Genomic DNA, 16,512 nt, shown 5'->3' on the forward strand with positions numbered 1-16,512 from the left:
TTTGCAATCCCTGGGAGTAGGAGATGTGAGCAGAATTCAAGGATTCGGGGGCTTTTATGAAGGAGATTATTGCTGAGCCGTAGCAGCTCGGTCCTGAGGGCTCAGCCACGGGAATTGCCAATTACTGCTCAGGGTTTCTCCTGGGCAGGGCTTGGCAGGGAGAATTTAAAGATGCCCGTAGCGTTTTGAGGAGGTGGACAATGCCCAGTGTCCTACTTCTCTTTCATCTGGCTCAGAGACTGCTGTCACATCTCTTTTTTTTTGTGCCTGAACGTCACCGAACTGGCCTAACCTCAGTTCTAGGAGGTCTGGTGAGAGTCCCTCAGATGCTCTGTCAACTCTGTTTCTAGCATAAAATCGGGAATGAATGGAAAATCTTAACCAAAAGCTGGGTTTAAGTGCTAAAGGCAGATTTGGTGAGATAATTCCTGCATCTGCAGCAGTGGCAGATGATTGGCAGGAAGGTCACATGGCATTTTCTGCCGAGAATGTCTGTGTCTGCCCTCAAAACCAGAATGTGGTAGGCCAGACTTCTGGAAAGTAGTAAAAAAAAAGGAAGTGATGCCATGTGAAGGCTGACCTAGAACAGAGACTGGACAGAGCTAAAGAATAAAGTAGGGATTTATTAGAAAGCCTCAATGGATCCACCTTGGGCAGCACAAGAGCCCAGCCTGGGCTACACCCAAGATGAACCCAAAATGGTCACAAAATGCATAACCAGTCACAGGGTTTCTCACTTTTATAAGTTCTGGTCCATTTGCATATTGGAGTTAATTGTCCAATTACAGCTTTAGCTTATGAAGTCCCATCCATCTTGTTTTTCTCTCTTCATTCTGCTGTTGTTTGTGCTCTTGGGCCTGACATTTGGATTGGTTGTCCTGGGTCCCCAGCTAGAGAAGGAATTGTTTTGTCTCCCTACTCTGTGAAGAGAGCCGGCTACCCTACCCCTAATATGAAGCTCAGAACTACACACTAAAGCAGCACAGAACCTGAAAAGTATAAAAGCTAAAACCCAAGGCATCATAAGAAGAACAAAACCACCCCAAAACATGTGCAGAGCACTCCCCAGCCGGGCAGATGGAAAGGTTTAATAGTGGTGGTTGAGTTCAGAGCTTGTGAATCACCCAGAGTGAAGTGTGGGGTTTTGTGACTGAGTTCCTTTAAAAACAAAGCTAATTTTTGGAGGGAAACAAAGCCAGGTGCTGGCTGAGTTCCTGCTGAGTCTGGGGCCAGTCTGTCACTTTGGAAAGGGCAAAAGCAACTAAAGGACACGTCCCTGTGAGCACGCTTTTGCCCGATAAGAAGTTGGCAGTGAGAAAGTGGAAGGACAGCAGAGGTCACACCATGAAACAAGAAGTTTCTGACAGGAAGGAAGGAAAAAGTCTCCAACTGTTGATCCTGTGCAGCTTTTTTTGTTGTCACTCTCCTCTACAGGAAAGTTGAATTTTCATGTGCAGAGTAGAGGAGATTCAAGGAGGTTCTATGGAGTTATTGGCACAACTTTGAATGATGTTGTTCTCGAGCAAGCCCAGGAAACACAAGCTGCTGAAAATTCCAGGGAATGGGTGCAAAGCCAGGCATGAAAACACCCTCAGAGGGTAATTCCCAAGGATTATTGGTCAAACCAACTGGAGCAATGGAAGAATTCTTCCCTATGAGAGCGGTGAGGCCCTGACAAAGGTTTCCCAGAAAAGCTGTGGCTGCCCCCATCCCTGGAAATATCCAAGGCCAGGTTGGACAGGGCTTGGAGCAACCTGGGATAGTGGAAGGTGTCCCTGCCCGTGGCAGGTGTTGGGATGAGGTGATCTTAAAGCTCCCTTTCAACCCAAACCGTCCCGTGATTTTAAGTGATTTTGACAGATGGATGCAATAAAAGAGTGAAAAAGAAGATTGGATGCAATTAAATCAAGATAAATTGTCGCAGACATCTTTTATGAAAAATCTTTTCCTTAGGATTTTTTCCTCCTGAGAAGCTGAGAGGCCTCAGGACAAAATGTAAACATTGATTATCTGCTGCTGTGAAATGCAACAGGTGGATCTGTGATTGGCCCATCTTGGATGTTTGTAATTAATGGCCAATCACAGCCCAGCTGGCCCAGACAGAGAGCCGAGCCACAAACCTTTGTTATCATTCTTTCCGATTCTATTCTTAGCCAGCCTTCTGATGAAACCTTTTCTTCTATTCTTTTAGTATAGTTTTAACGTAATATACATCATAAAATAATAAATCAAGCCTCCTGAAACATGGAGTCAGATCCTCGTCTCTTCCCCAGTCCAAGAACCCCTGTGAACACCGTCACAATAAACAAATTACAATAGATAAAACTTAGACACTTAAACGCAGGGTGACATATAACTGGTCCAGTCACAATTCAGAACCACAGTGGCAACAGCAGGAGTCTACAGTGTCACATTCCAGCCAGGGAAACAGGCGTCACCCGAGGGGACATGGGCAGAAATGTCACGTGCAGGATACACAAAGTGGCCTTTCCACCCTGGCAAAGCCTCATCTGGAGCCCCAGTGCCCAAATCTCTCTGCAGCGCTTCCAAAAATGCAGAGCGTTTGGAGAGGGACCAGAGGAGAGGGAGGAGAGAAGGTCAGAGATCTTGGAAATATGATCTCGTCAAAAAGGTTGGAAGGGTTTAGTTTGTTTGTTGAAAAGGAGAATATGCTGGAATCTTCTTCATGATGCAAGAAAAAGGACGCAGCAAAGAAGAAAGTAATAAAATATTTTATGTGTCCTGTGGTGGAAATATGGGCGAACAGAACAAAAACAGACGCTAAGAGATATTAAAATTAAATTCCTAAAGGGATCACAGTCTCTGAGCAATTCCAGGCTGTGGAATCTTCCTTGTTGGAAACTCTCAAGTACACCTTAAGCAAATATCTGTCTGATCTTGTCCAGCAGTGCAGCAAGGACTTCACAATCTTAGAGGTCTTTTCCACCCTTAGTGTGATTCTGTGAACAGGATCAAGACCTTTTATGATTTTTACTGGACACAAAACTCACAGAACAGTGAGTTTTTGGATTGAAAAGGCAAAAAAAACCTCTTTGATCAGCTAAGATCAAGAGTTTTGACCAAAATTTGGTCATTAGGGTCTTGGATGAGACCCAAGGTACCTGAGGAGGACAAAATGCCAGTTTCCACATTTTCCTTTGTCCCTGTTTTAGGCCAGAAAGCTGAAATCTCTCATTCTGGATCTAGGCTGGGCCACAGAAAGGTGCTGTGCAAAAGCCTGTCCTTAAATCCATTGGGAATCCGCTGCCAATATCAAACGTCACTGGCGAGGAATCCCACCATGAACCTGTGCTCCTGGATCTCTGTGAGCTTTCCAATTCATCCTGGGTCGCACTGAGAACGATGCCTTTGAAAATTCTCCTCTTCTATCCATGTTACTTTGCTTCAATCAGGAATTGTGGGCACTAAATCAATTTTTTTTATTTTTAATAATAATGAATAGTTATTTTCCCACACCCAAAACTGGCCGAAGGTCCTGCTCTTCCAGGCACGCTGGAGAACCATTCCAAAGGATGTAGGAGTAGGGGGTTGATACATCAGTGATAATTTATTAATTAGATGCCTCTTTCTCAACCAGATTCGTATCGTGGTTTCTGGGAAACCATCATGTGTGGGGGAAATTTTGGCACTCTGGTCATCATTCCCGCGTGCCAGGAGCGATGGAGCAACGCATGTGTCTCACTCCCAGAAGGAGGACAACACTTGGGAGCAGGATGCCTTTAACATTAAAAGTTCTTTCACCTCTGCCGCTGATTTAATCTACAAAAAATTCCCAGCGTTGCATTTTCTAGGAAGACACGTGGCAAACCACTAGAAGGGAGGGAGCAGCAGGACAGAAAAGTCTCTAAAATACTCAAAACCTGAAATTATTAAGGGGAAAAAACCCATTTTGTTATGCTTTCTATCACTTCCAGCTTGCCTCCTTTTGGAAGATCCCAAGGACCACAGTGTGGGTTTAATGGTTGGAGCACCACCAGAGCTCCAGCACTGCAAAAAAGAATCAATTAATCAGATTCTTATTTAGGCATCAAATCACTGACTGAGGTGCAAAAGGACATTGGTGACACCATCACAACACTGCAAAGATGGTGACAGCCCTCTAGAGTTTTGCCATGTGGAAAACTGTCACCACCTTCCCTCTAATCCTCGTCTCAAGCAGGAGCAGCACGAGAGGCTCACCTTGTTCCACACAGAGCACAGCAGCCAGCAAGGTGACAAGAGGAGTCCTCATCTCCAGCAGATCCTCCCAGCAGCACTGGGAAGCTCTTTGGAGGGCAGGTTTTATACCCCAGCCCAACAGCAGCAGCAGTTTTACAGGTTCCAGGTGGACATGAAATCAACCCAAGGGTGTGGAATGCTCATGTGTGGGAGTTTTCCACACCAGGGCCCTTGGAAAGGGCTGGCACCTTGGGGAAAAGCCCTCTCAGCCACACATTTCTTGCTCTTCCGGTCGTGTAAGTGATGGGAAGTCGGGATCTGCTCTCTCCTCCTCTGAATTTTTTCCTTTCCTCCATTCCAGAGCTGCTGCTCTGATGAAAGCAGAGCCTGGAGGCACGGGGAGATTGTCCTAGGAATGAATTTTCCTGGTCCCTTTGCATAGACAGCACGTGATGTTCCAGGGTTTGCACCATTCATTGGCTTTAATTATTCAACAGCACCAGACTCGGTCTCTGAGCTGGCCTAAGCTGGTTTACCTCAAAATCAGTGTGCTTTACACTAAATTAAATTAGCTAATGGTTGGTTAAACAGAAGATTTTCCTCAAATTTTCATGTCAGTCTTCATTTCTTTATCAATTTTCCTCTGGTTAATCCCTCTGCTCAGTCTTTTTCCTGCTTGTAATCCTCCAATACCTTGTACAATTTTGATTTAATGAAGTTTTGCTGCTATCCAGGGATTCTTTAGAGGAGCTGCTTTTCTCCACGCCCAACAGTTTCATGAAATCAGGCTTCCATTTCCAGGCCCACAAATTGGCACCCTGGAATTGCAGCTCTGCTCTGGAAAGAGCCATCCCTCAAAGTGTCATTTTTTCAATCTCTCCTCTTAAATCAACCCTTTTGCTTTTATTCCTCTGTGTTATTCCTCTCCTCTGAATTCCTTAAAATCTGTTCACAACAGTCTGGGATAGAGACCCTCATTCAAGAGGCATCTTGTAAGAGCTTGAGCTGCCAAGTCCACAGAGCTTCTTCTAAAACAAGATTAGTCCTGGACAGAAGAAAGAAAATACTGTCAAACCCCGCTTTTTCTGGCAATTATGGAATAACTTAACTGGCAATTCCCTGCACGAAGCCATCAGCAGGGCATTTTTGTTTCTAACATGAATCATTCCAACCCTAGATGATTTACAGATCCATGTGATTTTCTGATACTTTTTTTCAAGCCCTCCTGATCCTGGAATGACGTCATCAGGTGGTGAATTCCAGAGTTGTTCAAGCCCTGTGTCCAAACAGACATTCCCTGGGTTTTGGAGGTTGGTGAGGTCAGTGGTGATGATCAAATTGAGCCTTGTGCTTCACCCAGGACAACTTGGTCCTTTGCCCCAGTGTTTTGTAAACAGGTTTTTCTCCCTCATTAGTGGGTGTGGCTCCTTGCTGGCATTTTGCAGTGAGGCTGAAAGAACCTTTTTTCCCCCTTATTTTTGGTCTTATTTATCCCATAAACTTGTGTTTATTCCTTCCCCCTTCCGTATCCCTGCTTCTGTTGACTTCCATAGAATCATAGACTAGGTTGGTAGGAAGGGGAAAAAAAAAACATCTTGGACCTTAAAAATCACAGGGACGCCTCCCACTATCCCAGGCTGCTCCAAGCCCCATCCAGCCTGGCTTTGTTGACTTTTCCAACATCCACTTTATTCCCACATGAATCTTCTGGGAATAGGATCAGCACAAGTCAGCTTTGACTTTGACTTTGACTTGGACTTGGACTTGGACTTGGACTTGGACTTTGAAGGAGCAGTGAGGCTGAAAAATTCCCAGCACATCCAAAAATTATGTACTAAGTAGAGAAATTTGGGTGGGAAATGGGAAATTTTCTGAGTTTTCTGGGAGCTGTCTCCAGGACATGAATGTCTTCCTTAGTACTGTGGTTCTGAGGTACCTTGGAATGCTGGAGCATTGCCTCTTCCCGGTGCATGGAGAGTATGGAAAAGAGATTTATTTCCCAACAGGGAAGATTACAAAACTCAAAAGCACTCAGAGGCATCACTCAGGGATCCAGCATGGAGAGGGTGTCTCCTGCAGCCTGGGATCACAGCCTGGAGAAGGGCCTGGAGCAGGGACACCAAGTGAGGACTAAATTGAGGAAGACTGGGGGAAAAAAAATCCCCAAGGAAGCTGAGTCACTTCTCTGCAGTAATCTTATTATCCACACAGGAAAATTAAAGTGGATCAAATTGGAGCCATGAGTTGGCAGTGGACTCAAATTGGAGCCATGGGTTGGATCCGTGACAAGAAAGCAGCAGTCAGCTTTGGGAAAAGGGTTGCTTTTGTCCCTTTCCATGGCTTCCACAAGATTTTTAGACCCACCGAGGGTGCTTTGACCTCTTGCATCCATCCTGTCTCTTGCTTTGGCACTGAGGCACTGTGTTGGATCCAGGCAAATAAATAGGGAAAAGGGGGAGAAATTTCATGTTGTGGGGGAAAAGGCTAGGGATTTATTCGAGGAGAGCAGCAGGCAGCACATATCCTTCAAAACCAATGGTGGGAAAGACCCTAGAGAGGAAAAAGAAGGGCCAAAGTTAAAGCACCTTCTGCAGATGCCTCATTCAGGCAGGGAAAGGCCTCCTTGGCTGATCCAGGTCCTGGTGCAGTGACTCAGAGCCCTGAAAAATGACTTTTACATAATCCACGAGGAGAGAGAGGCAGGATCCATCCCAGCTACTGGATCCATCCCAGCTACTGGAATGAGGCTCCCATCTCCTTCCCAAAAGCCCTCCAGGCATCACAGATGTCTCTGCTCGTGGGGCAGCTCAACGCTGCCATGTGAGGAGTGTGCCGCCATGGGAGGCACCAGAAACCCGGGATGATGGAAAGATTTGGAATTAGGGAGCAGCACCCGCGTGGGAGGTGCCAATCAGGATTTCTCGGGAAGGCTGGCAGAGTCTCCTCTTACACAACAATCCAGGGGGAGGGTTCACCACAGGAGCTCTCGTGTTTTTAGGACCGCCTGTGCCTCAGGGAAGTTGCTGCTCCCACCTCCAGATAAGGGCTTTGCGACATGGGTCAGCTTTGGAGCACATGGACGCGTTTTAGTTGGGCGCTAGGGAAGAACCTGTGGGGTCAGGGGGAAATTAGGCAAGAAGGAGGCAGCCAGGATGGAGCTGCTCCCTTAGGGATGGCACTTCTGGATTCCCAGAGCTGTTTATAACTTCTCCATGCAACAGCTCCAGGGGGTGTCGCACGTGCTTCCGTCCCCTCTGCCATGCCAGGATCCTTCCCATCCCAAAACAGAGGCACCTGCCAAGCTCAGGCAGCTCAAGACATGACCTTAATTTTAAACCTGGCTGCCAAGGGCAGGTCTGGACTCCCAAGCTTAGCAGAACAAGACCTGAGGCCGTGCCAGCCCCATCTTGGCCTTTCCCTGTGCCAGCCATTGTTCCTAAGGAATCCTGAACTTGTGGAGATGGCACGGGATGAAGATTATTCCAAATAGTTCAGTTGTCACCATGTTAGGAGCGGGATGTGGGGCAGAATATGGCCAGCCAAGGTCACAGAATTGGCTTGTTTGGGGTTTTTGGATCTGTGTCACTTGACTATCCCTAAATTTGGCAGGAAGGGATGCAGAGTGAGGAGAATAAATCGAGCAGATGGATGGAGCCAGCTCAGCTGGGAGCTGGATAGGTAATAAAATCTGTGGGGAGAATGGGGAGACTTGTGGCCAAAATCAAAGTATCCTTGGCCAATCTTGCATTTACACCAAGGAAGAAACAATGAGTTGAAGCAAGGAAATAGAGGTTGGTTGGAAAAACCCAGAGTAAGACTGGAGGAAGAAGCCAACGAGGAAATCTGGGAGAGAAAATCACCAGGGAATGCAGAGCTGGGGTTGGACATGGATGGGAGGAAGGTGAACAGGAAGGGGTAGGAGCAGATGGGGATGAGCTGGAGCCACGAGCCCAGGTTTCCTCTGCACAGCTGCTGTAAAGAACAAAGGTGTGGCTGTTCTTGAGCGTTGTTGTTCCTCTAATCCCAGAAAATGCCCGTCAGAATGAGCAGTACATGGAGCTGTGCAAGGAGCCTACGGAGAGAAAACCAGCTGGGTGAGCTGCACCCAGCTGGTTTCCCTGGGAGATCTCCCTCGGGATGATCCCTGTGGAGAGCTCCTTCCTCCCAGGAGAAAGCAGTTCAGCCTCCCTGGAAGGCTCAGAGAGAGCAAACCTCTCATTCTTAAGATTATCCACAAGGAAGGTCAGAGCAGGGTAATGAATCCCTTCAATTTTAACTTGATGAGCAAAGATAAAAGGTTTATTTGCAGTGTGAATATTTTTTCACGGATGAGTCTGAAAAATTCCAGGTTTCTTTCCAGAAACCATCTGTCTTTTCCTACAATTTTCCTTTAAGCATGGTGCAAGATGCTTTTTTCCCTTTTCTAAATAATCCTAACACTTCTAAAGGAACTTCCACTGGGAGATCTTAAACCAGTTTAATGAAAATGCTCCAGATCCCTTCCCTGCCTTGTCCCCTCTGTTTCCAGGAGAGCTCAAGAGCCATTTCCTTCCAAGCAGCTGACCCAGGAGAGGAATTGAAAGGAAGTTAAATAGAATTCAGTTTATTCAAAATGGAGTCACAAAAATGCCATTTCTGCCAGTGCAGAAAAAATAAAATCTGGGGAGAGGCTTCCTGAAGTGAATGCAGAGTAATTTTAATATATTTCAGCATTATTCCCATTTAACTTGCAGGCGAAAACGCCTCTGCTTTTATCCCAAAACATGGATACATCCAGCAGCTACACCCAGTGTGCCACACCACGCAGCCACACAATAGAATAAAATAACACTTTATTGTGCCCAGTTTCTGTTTAACAACTGGAATATTAAAGGCTTTCTCAGAGCAAAATGATACAGGGGGAGCGGGGAAAAATTGGCACAAGAGACTGGCGGGGATTAAATGAAAGGCAAAAATTGCATGGAGTTATAAATGCCAGGAGTAGGAGAGATAGTGGCCACATGGGGCATTCTGCACCTGCAGGGCTCCATTTTACCCCTTTTTCTTCTAAACATCATTTTGTGTTGTCATCAGAGCGTGGAAAGAGAAAAAAAAAAAAAAAACCTCCTGATGGGAGGTGACCTTCCAGGTAGGAGGCACAGGGCAGCATTCCCACCTGATGGACCGCAGCTTGAACCATGCCATGCAAAGCCAAGCAGCTCATTTTCCCCCCCCCCAAAAAAAAACCCTCAAAAACCCATCCTGAGGATGCAGGCGAGACTGGCCAGGACCCCCAGGGTGAGGAGGGTGGAACTGGTTTTCACGCTGCTGGCCCCACTCATGTTGCACAAGGAGCTCTCGCAGCAGCTGGTGGCGACTCCAGCTATGCCGATGTTCAGGTCAATTGTTGGGCAAAATGCAGAACATTTCTTGGTGATTCGCTGGCTCCGGTCACTGCCTGGAGTGAGAGGGAGAGAAAACAGCAGGAAAAGTTCAGTTTTTCATCTCAATTTTTTTAATTTTTTTTGGTTTTTTTTTTTGGCAGGTTTCAGTCATAGCCTGGCCGTGCAATCCCATGGGGAATTTGTTATTCTGCCCTCGATGCCGTTGGGTTTTCCCTTGGGTTTCGTCACATTCCATCATTATTTGTGTATGTGTGACCTATGGACACCCTCTCCAGGCCTTACAAATCCCTTGCTGGTTTCGGGGCCAGCTGAGGGCAAGAATTTGGGACTTATTTGTACAATGTGAGATTGCAAGACTTTGGCACCGTGCCTTGGGATTGCTCCTTCCACAGCACCTGGCACTTTCCATTTCCACCACCTCATGGGCATAAACTTGAGCTTGGAGTTGAGACAAGGAGTTTGTGCAGAGATAATAAAAATAATTATTTTTATTCCAGCATCTCCCTGTCCTGAGAGTGTTTAATCAGTAGTATTTTAATTTTGAGTTTAATCAGAAGTATTTTTACGATACGTTGCACCAGACCCAGGCCAACTTCCCACCTTCCCAAGATTTGTTCTCTGCATGCTAAAATCCTCAATAATTCCTCCATTGCACTGCCTGGTGGGAGGAGGATGAGCTGTCAGCCCCATCTGAGCCCCACCTTGTCCTCAGGGCCTTGGGAAAGCTCCACACTCACCAGTTCCTGAGGTGGAATAGGTTGTCAGACAATACTTCTCGTGCTCCGAGCATGTGGTGGTGCTGAGACAATGGAGGTTGGAGGTTGCATCCTTGCACGTGAAGCAGGTCAGGGAGAAAGCTGCAAAAGAAGCACAAAAGCATCCATCAGGCACCTCTGGGAATATCCTCAGGAGCACAAAACTGAGGGTGGATGGATGGAGAATCTATCAAGCCCCATGGCAACAGGCAAAAAATTCCTGCATAGGTTAAACTTGACCTCAAGGACTCTCCAGGAGCCAGATTAAGCTCAAATTGCTGCCACAGCTGTGGTTTGTTCATTTAGGGACCTTCAGGGATCTTCCCTCTGGATGTTTGGCTGACTCTTCCTTGAATCCATTAAAACATCTGTCATCTCCACTGTGTTTTTGAGAAGAGCAGCCCAATCTCCCACCACTTGTAGTGTGAAGCTCTTGGGTTTTCTTTCCAACCTGGCCACTCCAAGCCTCAGTTTCTGGCCACTGGTTCTTGTATGGAGACACTGGACCAGGGAATCTGTGGCTGGCCCATCCCTGGAAGTGTCCAAGGTCAGGCTGGATGAGGCTTGGAGCAACCTGGGATAGTGGAAGGCGTCCCTGCCCATGGCAGGGGGGTGGAACTGGATGATCTTTGAGGTCCCTTCCAACCCAAACCATTCCAGGATTTATTCCATGTGGACATCAGAACGGTTCTTTCACTCAGGTCATCCAGCAAAACCCCGGAAAAATTTGAGTTAGGATTACTGTCACTGTCTAAACTGTGTCTTAAACAGGGTGTGGACATGTGCTGTGCAAACAAACAAAAAAAAAAAAAAAACAAAAAAAACAAACAAAAAAAAAAAGAATTAAAAATAAAAAGACAAAAAAGACAAACATTCAAAGGCAGCAACTGTCCAGGACTTGCTCTGAATATCAAACACTAAAATGAGATGGTTTTTAAGGTCCCTTCCAACCCAAACCTTTCTATGATTTGGGTTGATTTTCAGAGCTCTCCTGTGCCAGGAGGAAAATCTTGGATCTGCAGAAGTCCGGGCTCAGCAAATCCCTGCCTTGGCTGCAGCAGATTCCTTTTCCCAGCCATCCATGGGGAATAACTTCCTTGCTCCCCAAAACGTGCACATCTGGAACACTCAGCATCTGCAAAGTGCTTTGCTGAAATCAGTGAATGAGAACAGCTGGCACTCCACGAGGCTGAAGCATCATTGAGAGCAAAGAGGTCCTTGGGGAAGGATTCTTTGCATGATAAGGGGAATTTCCTCCTCATCTGTTTATCTGGCTGCAATGTCACCCTCCAGGGATTAGACTCATCCTCATTTCAAGAATATCCCTGGCTACTGGAAGTTAATGCCGCGCTAATTCTTGCAGCAGCTTTGTCCTTTAGCTTTGCCTTCCTTGCTCTTCATCTTCCTCGCTCCTCACCCAGGTTTCTTTGTGCCTTTGTCAGTGATGTCCCAACCTCACCACTGCCCTCATTTGACCTTGGACAAGTCCTCCTGGCCCAAACAGGCTCCTTGAGTGTCCTGCTGGCCCAGATTTGGCTCCAGCTCAGCCCATGACCGAAGGATCACTGTTTTGCTTTTAGCTCCCTGTTCTTCCTCCGCCTGTGTGGAAACTCTGCCTTCTTCTCCCACTCCAGCCAGCATCCCCTTCTTTCCCATGGCCTTTCCTCTTGTGGCACACAGCCCTCACGTTCCCTACTCTTCCTCTGTTGTCCCTCACTGACTGGCACTGAGCAGAGGCCACCAGACAACTCAGATCCCACCTCCCACCATTCCCATGGTCATTCCAAAAGCCTCAGACTTGGCACCCAACTCTCTTTGACTTCATATCCAGACTTTTTCCATTTGCTTCCTATCATGGTCGTTCCCATCTCCCATCCCCAGCTCCATTTGTCCTACCTGGCTCTTGCCTTGTCCTGACCTTTCAGGCACAAATTTATTTTTTTCAAGTCTGGGACCTTCCTTTAAATTGTCCCTGTCCAAAGTGTTTGGTTTCGTTCTCTTTTCTCATGCAAAATTCTATTGTATGGAATATAATATGGGATATTTCACCTCCACCCCGCTGGGAACCACCCTTTCCTCACAGAAACACTCAGTTCCCAAACTGGATTTTCCAGACACGGAGCTCACTTTAATCCTTAATAAACGCAGCATCTTTAATCCAAGCCCATTCCCAGGAAAACTTCCTGAATCAGTGCAGGAAACAGTGGAGCTGGTTACACACCCAAATCCTGTTTCATCCCAACCTCCCAAAGCTCCTAATTTCAGATTCCAGTTGCCCTGGGAGCCTCCTTGGCAGGAGAAGGGGGAAGCACCATTCAAGGATGAATTTTTCCACCTCTCTCTGTGCTCCAGAGATTTCTGACTCACCAATTAATCCAGAACTCTGGGATTGGCTCCTAAACTGGCACACCCTGAAGTCAGGGAGGACAATTTTGGTCAAGCTACAGAAAAACACTCTAATTTTATTTCTTGAGGTATCTGTTGCAACAAGGGCTGAGAGGGGAAGGAAATTTTATTTCTTCCAGATGCAAACCTTGAGTTAATCCAGGCTGCCTTGGGATGTCTCCACACTCACTAAGACCTCTGCTCTAACTGAAGAGAAAACATTCCTCAAGGAATTTGCTGTCTCATTCCTTGGTCTTTAAAAAAAAACAATGGGAGTAAAGCTGCAGGAAAAGATCCTTTTATTTGCCTTAACATCCTGAGCTTGAGCACAATTCCAAGTTTCAAGCCTGTGAAATCAATCAATAGGAGCATTTCCCTCCTCAAATTATGTGGGAGCCAAAAAGATCTGTTAGTCCAGGACCAGAGCGGCCGGGAATTTGCAGGTTAAATCCTACAAGGAAAAATTCAGTTTACAAAGAGGCAAAAGCCCCCCTAGCTGAGGAAATCAACCATTCCTCTAAAACAGAGGGATATTCCAGGCTGCACCTTCTGTTCCCTGCCTGACACAGAGCACAAGGTGTGGTCCTCGGCAGAGTCCAGCCAGGAAAATTGAGGTGCAGCTTCCCAGTGCTCTCCCAAAATATCCCCCAGACAATTATCAGAACAAGAATGGGACTCTGCATCTCCATCCCAAACCTGGGATCAGCTGGGAATCATGGAATCATTAAGGCTGGGAAAGACCTCCAATCCAGGTTCAGCACTAAACCCTGGCCCTGAGCACCACATCCACGGATTTTCTGAACACTTCCATGGATGCAATCCCAACACTTCCCTGGGCAGCCTGGATGCTCAACCACCCTTTCCATGATGGAATTTTTTCCTAATAGATCAGACTCCGCGATCTTAGAGGTCTTTTCCAACCTTAGGGATTCTGTGATCAGCAAAGTTGCAACTGGAAGCAACAAGGAAGGGCTGGGAGCCAGAACTGCACCTTCTTGTGGCTCAACCATCTCATCAATTTAGGAAATGATGGTTTGAGGTGCAACCAATTAAAAAAAAAAAAATTAAAAAATCAGGCTTTAGTGCCAAATCCAGAGATTTACTGCACATACTGCCCTGGATATCCCTCATGGATATCCCTATTCCCATGGAGCTCTCAGCTGCCCCTGAGCCATCCCAGGGGCTGGGCTGGGTCTGCAGGAATCATCTGAGGTGGGAATCTCACCCCCACTCCTCATCACCCCTCCAGTTTCAGGTGGGGTTAAACCCCCTGTCCCCTTTCTCCTGGAATAACTCTTCCTGACCCCTCAGCTTCACCATCCACACTGCAAAATCTTGGAATACCAAAGCCATGCCCCAGCTTTGGGATGGTTCCCCAATCCTTTCGGGACTCACCACTTTCCATGCACAGGGCGATGCCGAGCACGACCAGGAGGAAAAGCTTCATCCTTTAGAGGTCTGGGAGCCTCCAAAATAAGCAGGGCTCGGGCAGGGCAGGTTTTATACCTCTGCAGTGCCTGCTTTGATCCAGAGATAATAACCAGAGGCTGCTGTGTCAGATGATGGATAATAGGGAGCAGCGTGTCCGGGCTTGTATGGAGAAGGGTGGTTTTTTTTTTTTTTGGAAATCAGGAGGGGGGTGTGTTTTTCTCCACAACTTCTCCTTTTCCTGGTTGTTTCACAACGCAGCTGCTCCAGCTGACGTGAACTCTGCAACGGTTTCTAATTCTGGAGAAGTGGGGGAAAAGCAAAACATGAAAACAAAGCAATTTTCCCTGCAAAAGAATAAGGTTTTCTTTTTCCAGGTCTCGGTGCAGGCTGCGTCCTCCAAGATCGTGTCCTTGCACATATGGAAATGGAGGGAATTTAAATTTAAAATTGAATTTGGGATGGAAACTTCTCCCAAATGTCTCACAGGATTGTCAAGACAGTGAGATCAGAAGAGCAGAATCCTTCCACTGCTTTTCATAGGGGGCCAGGCATCATTTTCTGTCTCCTTTTTAAGTTCAAAATCAGAAATATTTCTGACATATTTTTTATGAGGAGAAAATGTTATCTTATTAAAAAATAAATTCCACAGATCAAAGGAAAATGTCCATGTAAGTTAAAAAATAGAAGTAACACCCACTCCCATGGCATAGAACAAGCTGGGAATTTTTTCACAAATTCATTTAAAAAAAAGTCAGGGAGAAAAACACAAACTAATTAAAGCATGGAGAAGGAGGGGCTGGCTGATCAATGATCACAACTCATTAAGACTTCAGAAAAAGAAAATTTGTGAAATGCCAAACAGGATTATTCCATTGGATTCCCAGATTGTGCTCTTTATTCCTCCTTTTTTTTTTTTTTAATCGTTTAAGTCACGTTTCATCCAATATCCATGAATAAAATCAGAACCTTTCCCACCTTCTCGGGGATTGCTGTTGCTTTTCCCCTCCCACTGTTGCCTTTCTGCCATCGAGTCACAGAAACAGAGGCACAATCCCGGGAAAAGTCGAGCTGGATCCTCTCCCGTGACCCTCGGAGCTGCAGGAGCTGCCCCAAATCCTCTGCCAGCACCCTTGCTGCTCCCCATCTGCTTTATCCCCTTTCTCCTTCTCTCCAACTCACCCAGATTCCCATCTCCCATGCAATATTTTGGGCTTCTGACATGCCCAACCTCCAGCCCTCCTCTCACCGGGAAAACGCGCCAGGTTCCTGAAGTGATGTCAGTTTTTCCAACACCTCCAAGCTGGACTTACAAACATTGTCCCTCTGCGGCCCTGCATGAGTAAGGGAATTTTGTCTTTCCCAATAGGCAGAGCACGAAACTAATTTGGAGCAGAGGTGGCAATCAGCCAGAAAATCTCCAAGGAAGGGCGAGGTTTGGCTCCGTCAGCTTCCTTGTGGCACCCAGCAGGACGAAAACAAAGCTCCCTCCACGCCAGTGCAAAATATTGCAAAATATTTTATTTTCCCCAAGCCAGGATAGATTTAATGAGTTTTTTGTGGTAAATCCATGTTTATTGGGGCCCATCTGGAGGGCTCCAATCCTGAGGAGATGCTGTTCCATTCCAGAGCCAGCCCACGTTGGGATTTATCTCCAGCAGCATCCCCTGACAGGTTCAGAAATAGCAGCTCAGGCACTGCTTTTTTTTTTTTTTTTTCCCTTCTCTCAAAATCTCATCCATGCCAAACCCTAAAATATCTCCTGTCTCCTGCAAGCTGCTGAGATTTGGAGAGGGACAGAGTGGATTTCTTCAAGGCTTTATTGCAGGATTCCTGACAGATTTTCCACGAGAAGCTCCTGAAATCTTCCAGCTGGTCCATATGGCCCTCTGATATTTTGTCCCTACCAGGGCCAGGTGACAGAATGAAAGGAGCCCATGAGGACAGGAAGGACACAGACAACACGAGAAGAACTGAGAAAAAGGAGAAGTTAAAATCCCAGTTTACAAGAATTTGGAATTCATGAAATTCAGGACGATTTTGTAAAGAGCAACAGGGGATTTAACTGGAGGTGAAAGTGGAAGGTGAGGTGGAAAGATTTATTTCCCTTGACACAGTGGAGTGGAGAAGGAAAGGAGGAGAATGTTTTGCTTATATTGTTCTAAACCTGGTTGAAATCGTCACATGAGAAGGTCAAACAATTGTTTATTCTGGGGGGAAAATGCAATTTTCATCAAACAAGTGCTTTTCATCAAACAAGTGCTGAAATGCAAAAGTAGCTGTGAAATTCAGATGTTGTTACTAAATGTGGAACTTCAAGTTGGCCGAAAGCTTTGAGAAGCATCTCAGAAACTATTGTGATTAACATAAAGCAATGGGAA

The 16,512-nt window shown here is 46.3% G+C and overlaps 1 protein-coding gene across 3 annotated transcripts; it reads right to left on the minus strand.

Moving 5' to 3' along the window:
• Positions 1 to 9,089: 9,089 nt before the first annotated feature.
• On the minus strand, positions 9,090 to 15,513 carry LOC118684156 (lymphocyte antigen 6E-like). 3 transcript variants are annotated; one of them, XM_036378883.2, is made up of 4 exons: positions 15,381 to 15,513; positions 14,099 to 14,431; positions 10,301 to 10,420; positions 9,090 to 9,616 (listed from the first exon to the last, which is right to left on the minus strand). In XM_036378883.2, exons 2-4 carry the CDS (start codon positions 14,148 to 14,150, stop codon positions 9,408 to 9,410), a joined length of 381 nt encoding a protein of 126 aa, XP_036234776.1. In that variant the 5' UTR covers positions 14,151 to 14,431; positions 15,381 to 15,513; the 3' UTR covers positions 9,090 to 9,407. The 3 variants fall into 3 exon arrangements, with proteins under 3 accessions (XP_036234776.1, XP_036234775.1, XP_036234777.1); XM_036378882.2 differs by having other exon boundaries at positions 15,314 to 15,506; XM_036378884.2 differs by lacking the exon at positions 15,381 to 15,513 and adding an exon at positions 15,110 to 15,258.
• Positions 15,514 to 16,512: the final 999 nt, after the last annotated feature.

This window comes from Molothrus ater, chromosome 1 (assembly GCF_012460135.2).
Source record: "Molothrus ater isolate BHLD 08-10-18 breed brown headed cowbird chromosome 1, BPBGC_Mater_1.1, whole genome shotgun sequence".
Lineage (NCBI taxonomy): Eukaryota > Metazoa > Chordata > Aves > Passeriformes > Icteridae > Molothrus > Molothrus ater.

Coding starts and splice junctions, on each gene's coding strand:
- LOC118684156 (XM_036378883.2), bottom strand. CDS start 14,150: ATGAAGCTTTTCCTCCTGGTCGTGCTCGGCATCGCCCTGTGCATGGAA. Junction 10,421..14,098: donor CGCCCTGTGCATGGAAAGTG/GTGAGTCCCGAA, acceptor CTTCTTTTGCAG/CTTTCTCCCTGACCTGCTTC. Junction 9,617..10,300: donor CTATTCCACCTCAGGAACTG/GTGAGTGTGGAG, acceptor CTCTCACTCCAG/GCAGTGACCGGAGCCAGCGA.